The 8,754-nt window shown below is 42.7% G+C and overlaps 1 protein-coding gene across 2 annotated transcripts; it reads right to left on the bottom strand.

Annotated features, from left to right (window-relative positions):
* Positions 1-640: 640 nt before the first annotated feature.
* Positions 641-3,543, bottom strand: NPBWR2 (neuropeptides B and W receptor 2). 2 transcript variants are annotated; one of them, XM_020809774.3, is made up of 2 exons: positions 3,119-3,543; positions 641-2,447 (listed from the first exon to the last, which is right to left on the bottom strand). In XM_020809774.3, exon 2 carries the CDS (start codon positions 2,248-2,250, stop codon positions 1,252-1,254), a length of 999 nt encoding a protein of 332 aa, XP_020665433.1. In that variant the 5' UTR covers positions 2,251-2,447; positions 3,119-3,543; the 3' UTR covers positions 641-1,251. The 2 variants fall into 2 exon arrangements, with proteins under 2 accessions (XP_020665433.1, XP_020665430.1); XM_020809771.3 differs by having other exon boundaries at positions 641-2,821.
* Positions 3,544-8,754: the final 5,211 nt, after the last annotated feature.

The following is an 8,754-nucleotide window of genomic DNA, read 5'->3' on the forward strand; positions in this document are numbered from 1 at the left end:
TTATTATTTTGCAGTTTTAATTGTTTCAAGTGCCCTTGGGTCCCCTCTGGGGAGAAAGGCATCATATAAATAATATTAATAAATTTAATTAATTAATTAAATTTATTAAATGGAGTTTTACTGGAGAAAGGTCTCTGGCTTGGTCTGATGGATAAGAACCATCCCATTATATATCTCTTTTTATGTTCATAGGAGTCTGACAAATGACTCAAGGGTTTTCCTTTACTCCAGAATTTCGACTCATTGCCCCCTTTCACAACCTGTAAATATAGTTTCTGCTCAAGCCCAGCCATAATTATTTTTATGACACTTCCAAGTATTTTAACACTCTTAATGGCACATAGCTGAGATAAAAATGAAACTTTAAAAAAAATTGCTTTGCTATAATGGCCAGCCCATGCCTTCCTGTTACACTATAGCATATAATTGTGTCAATGCTTATTTCATTTTAGTTAAATTTGGACTGTGATTGAGCAGAAGTTAAGAAAAAAGGTAAATTTCAGTTAAGAGTACTCAATGTCCTGATGTACAATTATGGGGCCATATTGTTTCACATTTACTTAACGTACAATGGCTTTTGCTCAATTTCCAGCCTTAATTCTGGCTGCAGATCATTACCCACAAAACTCCAGGCCAGTAGTTTGTCGTGATAGCTTTATTTCACCAAGTGTTTGATTCAATTTAAGATCTGACCCCCTGTCTTGTCTTTTTCTCTGGCTCTGTTTCTGACCGATCTTTGCTCTTGTAAAGTTGCTTTGCACTGTATTTTTAGCTTGTGTTGCGAACTGCCTCAAGGAGTCTCTTTGTGAGCTGGAAGGCAGAATATATGCCTTTTTAAAAACACACCATAAATACACCGACTGCCCAATCCCGGTCATAAGGACACTTCCTAGCTCTGCTTCTATTATGGCCCTTATTTTCTTTTTGTCCACCAGAGGGAAGAAGTAGACCAGGAAACACAAACTTGACATTTCTACAAGTAGATCTTTCTGGCTTTCTTTCTCAGCGATATATATTAGGCATTCAACAAAGCAACAGTAAGTAAAATAACAAATATCCATGAATGCGCATTGCAAGAATGAACTTTACAGAGAGAACATATAAACAGCTTGTAAATTTAACGAACAACAACAAAAATAGTCATCATGTTCTTTGGAGACACACCTTGAAAAGTTTGTTAAGAGTTTCAGCAAAAGTCAGGTTAAAGTGCAAAGGAATCTAAGCAAGGATCGGAGGTGAACAGATCGTATTTTATGCAGGTCTGCACTCCAACATCTTCCTGAAACTCTTCTGAAAGCTGTCATCTAGGAAGGCATACAAGAATGGATTCAAGCAAGAGTTGGCATAGCTCAGGCTAGTGATGAAGTAGGAGATGCCTATAACCGCAGGGGTCTGGGGCAAGTCAGTGGTCAAAGCCACAATGGTGGCCAGGTGGAACGGCGTCCAGCAGAAAAGGCACACGGCTAGCACAATGAACACCATGATTGTGACTTTCTTTTTGGCCTTGTCTAGAGCTTTAGTATTTGAGTTCAAATGCATGTTTCTCAGTTTGTACAACATCACAGAGTAGAGGATGCAGATGGTGGACACAGGAATGGCGAAGCCCAAGATGAGGGTGTAGATCCTACTGGCTTTGAACCAAAACCTTTCTGGTCTGGGGAAATTGAGCCCACAGCTGGTGATGTCCAAGTCATCTTTATAGACGTTGGCAAAGACAAAGAACGGGGAGACAATGAGAGTGACCAAGCACCAAACCCCAAAGCTGATGATGCGGGCTGCCCGGTAGGTACGATGGGGCATGCGTTTAGACCTGACGGTAGCTAGGACCACTAGGTATCGGTCTATGCTCATCACAGTGAGGAAGTAGATGCTGGAGAAAATGTTGTAGTGGTCTATAGACAAGATGATTTTGCAAAGGATCTCCCCAAAGGGCCAGTAGTGTAGCAGATGTTCTGCAATGTTAATGGGAAGGACGAGTGTAAACAGGTCATCGGCAATGGCCAGGTTGAGGATAAACATGTTGGTTACAGTCTTCATCTTAGGGGCTTTGAGGATCACATAGATGACAGCCGTGTTGCCCGTGAGACCCACAGCACAGATCACAGAATAGATAACTGGGAGGACAACATAGAAATCAGGAGACTGTTCGTGGAAGGTGAGGTTGATGCTCGTAGCATTGTCTCTGCAGCAGGAAGGGCTGGTGCCATTGAACGTGACATTCGGTTCTCCACCCTCAGAGGAGTTTGCCATATCTCCCTACTCTCTTCACTTATTGTTCTTCAGATGATATTGCCAGCAAATAAGGACACAAGCTTGGCCGAGATGGAAACATGTTCTGGAATGACTTGTGACGTGAAGAAGGTCTTGGAGAAAGAAATGATAAATGGGCCTCGTTAATTTTCTTGGATCAGTTGGAGTCGAATGGCGTCGGGCTCTAAACAAAAATGCTGGCGCAAATCAAAACAAAGAAAGGTCAAAGTAAAGTGGTCCTCGGTGTTCAAAGTACACAATCCTTGTGAACTGCAGGTCTTCTGTATATGACACACTCATCTGCTTCTAGACTATTTAAAGCCAAACTTCTTGTGTTTGAAATGGAAGTTGATTAACTCTTGGAACAAGCTTCGTCTATATACAGAACACATCTCTTGTTCCCTGTTCTGCATCAAAAACAGAAGTAAAAGTACTTTGAACTATTAGGCTGCTGTGCTTTGATCCCCATGGAACCACCTGCAGACAATGAAGAGAATGATATATATTCAATGCTTTCCAGACAATAATTTGTTCACTTCTGGAGGGGAGGGTACAGTCACTTCATAAAACCCTATAGAAAAGAAAGGGACAGAAAGGGATAATCCAAATAGAACTTTAAAAAAAACATACACACCAACATTCTAATTCAAAACTCTCCAATTTCTTTTCTAATCTAACCATGGACAAATAAGTCAACTGAAAATGCAAACCTGCAGGCATCCTGCCTGATCCAGACCCCCCCCCCAAAAAACCCCAGCGTATCTGTGCAAAACGAAACAGCAAATTCCCAACATGAAAATCATGCTTAAAAGAAAGGAAGCTCTTTTTTAAAGAAATGTTTTTCCCTTGGTATTTCAAGCTTCCGTACCTTTTGTGCTGTGTTTGGGTCATTCCCCAACATCTGTCAATCAGGGTCTTCTCCTTGCCTCCAAGCTGTGCAGAGAGCATCGGAGAAGAAGCTCCCTAGGTTTTAGCTCTCAGGTTGCTGTCATTTTCCTCCTCCCATTTACGCGGCTCCAGAAAATATGAGCCTGCTGGTTGAGAGTACTACTTCATCACTTCAAACTCCCCTGCTAGTTTTTCCTGCATGCTTCTCTTACCTAACCTGGCCAGGGATTCTTGCCTTTGACTCCAGCTTTAGCTTCCTGCCTGCCTTGCGCTGACTTGTCTGCTTAAAGACGAAGCAGAGGAGGAACCCTGCACTCAGCTGATGCTGCATTTTCCGGTGACTATAAACATGTGCTTCTCGATTCTCTCTCTCTCTCTCCTTCTCCTCCCCCCTCCTCTCCTTCCCTCCCCCCCCTCTCTGTGTATATATAAATAAAACCCATTAAATTAGGCTGTGTCATACTGGGCAATGATTATTTACATCTGTTTTCATCTAATTAACTAATAGTGTCCCAGTGGCACTGCAAAGCACCAGGTGGATAGAAAGAGCTTCAGAGTCTTTATTTGGCTCTTGCTTTTTTAGACAAGAGAAGTAGAAACAGTCCACTGTTCGTTTCTGAAACCAGAAACTCAAGGGCTTATGAGGCATACCTTGAAGTGGGGTTATCTGGCAGTGGTGCCTGAATCCTGCACACACACCCCTTTAAAGAACTTGTCTAGATGGAGTTATTTGAGAACGGGTGTTGGTTGAAGGAGAGTGTAGCACTGTTGTTGTTTAGTCATTAAGTTGTGTTTGACTCTTTGTGACCCCATGGACCAGAGCATGCCAGGTCCTCCTGTCTTCCACTGCCTCCCAGAGTTGGGTCAGATTCATGTTGGTTGCTTCAATGACACTGTCCAACCATCTCATCCTCTGTCGTCCCCTTCTCCTCTTGCCTTCACACTTTCCCAGCAACAGGGAAAGTGCTCACTTGAAGGACAGATCCTGAAGTTGAGTCTCCAATACTTTGGCCATCTCATGAGAAGAGAAGACTCCCTGGAAAAGACCCTGATGTTGGAAAAGATTGAAGGCAAGAGAAGGGGACGACAGAGGATGAAATGGTTGGACAGTGTCATCGAAGCAACCAACACAAATTTGACCCAACTCCAAGAGGCAGTGGAAGACAGGAGGGCTTGGTGTGCTCTGGTCCATGGGGAATAAGACACGACTTAATGACTAAACAACAAAAACTCCTTTATAAAGCACTAAATTTGACCCTAACTTTCACCAGCATTCTAGTTGAAGCTTCCTGTGTTCAGCAGTCTTTGCCTAAATAAAGACTGAGAAAGAAAGACATATAGCTATCTATTCCAAAGAATACGTTCCTGATGACTCGGGGGAATGTGCAGGATAATTGAACCAGGAGAATCCATATGGGAAAATCAGAAGGGAAAATGTATAAAGGCAATAAGGGAGGTGTAGAATCTCCTGGAAGAAGCAGTCTAAAAACTGAAGCTTCTCTCACGCTCAAGACAAATTATGGCCAAAGGCCACAGAAGGGTCAAAACCTGCAAAAGTAAAATTTACATGACAAATAGTGAACTGAAATGATCTGTGTGGGAATGTGAATGAATGTGATTCGAAGTCTGAGTCTATTTGTCCCAAGCAACAATTGCTTTTTGTTCCACTGATGCCTCTAATTCTCTTGCATTCTGGTTGGCTTCCTTACCTTCTCCCCTAAAATTCAATTTTGTGTTGGTTGATGGCAAGCTAAGCAAGCTAAGAAAGTGTGTTGCACCACTTTTCTTTATTCACAGAAAGTAAATCACCCCCTTGCCCTTTGGCACAGGATGTGACCATTAACATCTTATCAGGGTACATTCTGAACCTGGAGCGAATGAAAATTTCCAACCTTGTAGCCTGTCCGCACTGTTCCGCTGTCTTCCAAGCTCGGCCAGAGCCTTGTTTCCCCAGCAAACACATACATCTGTCTCTTTTTGCTCATTCCTCATGCAGAAGTCCACTTTGGAAGGAATCCGCCACCCTTTTTGCCAACAGGAAACTGTCAATTGGGCTGCGTATGAAACAAATGAAAGAGATCCTCAATGCCATTCCATAGGTAGGCCTTTCAGCATACAGTGGTGCCTCTCTAGACGATGATAATCTGTTCCACTGAAATTGCTGTTTAGCGAAATCATTGTCTAGCGAAAAGCATTTCCCTATTGGAATGCATTGAAACCTGTTTAATGTGTTCCAATGGGGAAGAATCATCATTGTCTAGCGAAGATCAGCCATAGGAAAGCTGCTTTGCAATCCACTGATCAGCTGTTTAAATAGCTGTCTTGAGAAGCTTAGGTCCTGAAAACACCCGTTTTGTGAGCGTGGAGGGAGCTGTCAAAATCGTTGTCTAGCGAAAATCGGTTTGCAAAGCACAGACCAAACATTGTCCAGTGAAATTCCCCCATAGGAATCACTGTTTTGTGAATCGCTATAGCGATCGCAAAAAGTCAATGTCTAGTGAAAAAACTGTCATGCTGGGTAACTGTCTAGCGAGGCACCACTGTATTGGTAGTCTATTCCATGGATCATTTATCTGTAGGCCAGTCACGTTCACATACTTTTTGCCTAGCATGCCTTTATAACTCAAAGTAGGACCCAAATAACAGATGATTAGCAGTTAGGTTAGGAATGGGTTTGGTTTATATATTTTATATTTCTTGAACCTACCAAGAATTCCCACATGACATTAAATATTGGTCAAGATCAGAAGACATCTTCCTGTATGACCAAAAAAATAATGGCCAGGATCCTATTTGCATTCAGGTAAGGTTGGTGTGGCTATTTGCAACAAACTGTTGAGGTCCTGGGGCGCATCTCAGTCATATGCTTAGTCATGTACCTGACTGTGTAAATGAGATGCCCCGTGAACTTCATCAATTGGCAACAATTAGCTTTGGCAAAGTATGCAAGATTTACATGAACATTGATACGGGTTCTGGCCAACAATACTTCACATTTCTGTAGAACTTGTGAATGTTCAGTGTACATTTATTATGCCGGTGACAGAGGATATATGCCTTTCCAGATTATGTTGAACCTATCATATTCCACCATTTGACTGACTTTGGCTGGAGGAATATGCTGATATCTGGAATGCCAAACCATCTGTTCTTCTGGAAGGCTTTGCTAGTTCTGACATTGGTCAATATCTGCATGTGGGACTGCTACAAAAGCTGATATATGCCACTTAAAGTTTCATCACTGAAAAATGAAAAGAATCACATTTTTGTCATGTGGTAACTGGACATGTCATCAGAGCCTCCAAAACCCAACACAGAAGAACGGTTGCTAGATCCAGTGAGTCCTGGTTCCTCTAGAATCCAGAAAGCCAGATCTCCAGATGGCAGCAGACCTTTTGGGGGCCAGAAACCCAAATACCCAAGTGATAAAGGGCTCTGGAATAGAATCAGAGGAGGCTGGGCCTGCTCCTAACCTGCATGAGTGCCACAGATGTAAAACACAAGTCCAGAAGGAGGTTAAAAAGGAAGTCCTTGGCTGCAAGGAGAGTCTCCTGGACAAGTGTCTTCCTTGGGCGTTCCTGAGAGAAAGTGTTCCTTCTAGGGGTGACCAAATGGCCAAATTCTGCAGATAAGCTTAGAGAGTGGGCTCAGGCAGTCCAGGTGTATTAACCTCATTGTTGGGGTTCTGTTTTCATGGAAAACCGAGTATGGAGCATTGTGTACAGTTCTGGTTGCCACACCCCAAAAAAGATATCATAGAACTGGAAAAGGTGCAGAAGAGAATGACTCAAATGATGACTGGGCTGGGGCACCTCCCTGATGAGGAAAGTTGACAGCCTTTAGTCTAGAGAAAAGGCACCTGAGGGGGGACATGATGGGGATGGATAAAATGATGCAGGGGATGAATCAAGTGGCGAGAGGGAAGCTCTTTTCCCTCTCACGCAATACCAGAACCAGGGGACAGCCACTCCAATGGAGTGTTGGTAGCGTAAGAACAGACCAAAGACAATATTTCTTGACCCAGCGTATGGTTAGTCTGTGGAACTCCTTGTCACAGGATGTGGTCATGGTATCTGGCCTAGATGCCTTTAAAAGGGGATTGGACAGATTTCTGGAGGAAAAGGCCATCGCAGGTGACAAGCCATGATGGGGATTATAATCTCCAGCCTTAAAAGGAAGGTATCTCAAAATGCCAGATGCAGGGAAGGGGTATCAGGAGACAGGTATCTTGTGGTCTCTCGTGGGCTCCCAGAGGCATCTGGAGGGGCCACTGTGAGATACAGGAAGCTGGACTAGATGGGCCCTCAGCCTGATCCTCTGATGTTCTTATTTTCACTTACATGAGTGTTTTTTGCTTCCTTCCATGGTGTGACTGACTGGTCATGCAACCAACCAGTCAGAGGAGGACAAAGTACATGACAGATGGCCCAGAAAATACCTCCTACCACTTGTGAAATTGGTCTTCCAGTTTTGGTTTCATTAATAGGATTCTGGACAATATTTTTTTTACTAAAACCAAGGTGTTCTGCACAGTGTATCTAAAGACTCATGTTCACTTTCTTTCTAAATGTCCTTACGAAACCAAAGGTTCCTTAGATAGCCTGACTTTCCTCAAGGTTTGATCATCTGCAGACTTTCCTTAATACATTTTCTGGGCAAAGCCACCGTATCCGTCTTTCATGGACCAAGGACGTCATCGGTTTAAACAGCCTGTAATCCCCTTGTGCTCAACCACTTCCAGTGGCTGTGTACAGGATTTCCTTAGCTAAAATGCAGTCAAGGTCACTGTGATCATTTGCCCTGAACAGAGGAAAACAGCTTTCTCTCTCATCCATTTTGTGATCACCTTTAGCAGAAGTTCCGACGAACTTCACATTTTTAATTGCCAGGATTAAAGCGGCTCCTTAGAGTTTAAACTAGGAAATTGCCCAGAACGAAATCCTGCCTACTGATGTGGCTGATCAATCATCAGCTTAGCACAGTTGTCAATCCCTGTAAATAATTCAATGGTTTTTGAAACACCTGCATCAGTTGTATCGGCACTACAAATGATGAAGTATGATTCTTTAATCGAGGCCCATGATCTGCAGCTAACTTGGGCGTGGAAAGGCCCACATAATTCTACTCGAGGGTGGACATACTCGGCTTTTTGAACTAATCAAACTGTAAATCATGTCTACTTTATTATCATTACAACCATGAGGTAAGTCATGAAAGATATTGTGTTGAGAGATGGGCATGAACCAGAAAAATGGCAGTTTGTGGTGGTTCGTGGTTCATGGGTAGCCACAAATCACAAATTTTTTGAACTTTTTACAAAATGAACCGGAAACGGGGTCCTTTTTTAAAAAAGATTTGTGCCTGAGGGAGAGGTGAAAGTAACCACTCCACCCCCTCTGTCACCCTTCTCTCTGCCTCCCACCTGGTCCTGCCACCTCCTCTTCCTCCTGCATTGTCCTTCTGGCTGCAAATGGGTGATACAATGGTTAAAAACACAATATATAAAGCTAAATATAGTAAATTCTTCAAATATCGAAGAAGAATTAATAATATTATATCTAAAAATTATATTATATTTATTCATTATATCTAAAATGTTAGGAAAAAGCATTACGG

The sequence above is a fragment of the Pogona vitticeps genome, chromosome 4 (assembly GCF_051106095.1).
Source record: "Pogona vitticeps strain Pit_001003342236 chromosome 4, PviZW2.1, whole genome shotgun sequence".
Lineage (NCBI taxonomy): Eukaryota > Metazoa > Chordata > Lepidosauria > Squamata > Agamidae > Pogona > Pogona vitticeps.

Excerpts from the sequence above, each read along its gene's own strand:
- NPBWR2 (XM_020809774.3), bottom strand. The coding sequence starts at position 2,250 with ATGGCAAACTCCTCTGAGGGTGGAGAACCGAATGTCACGTTCAATGGC.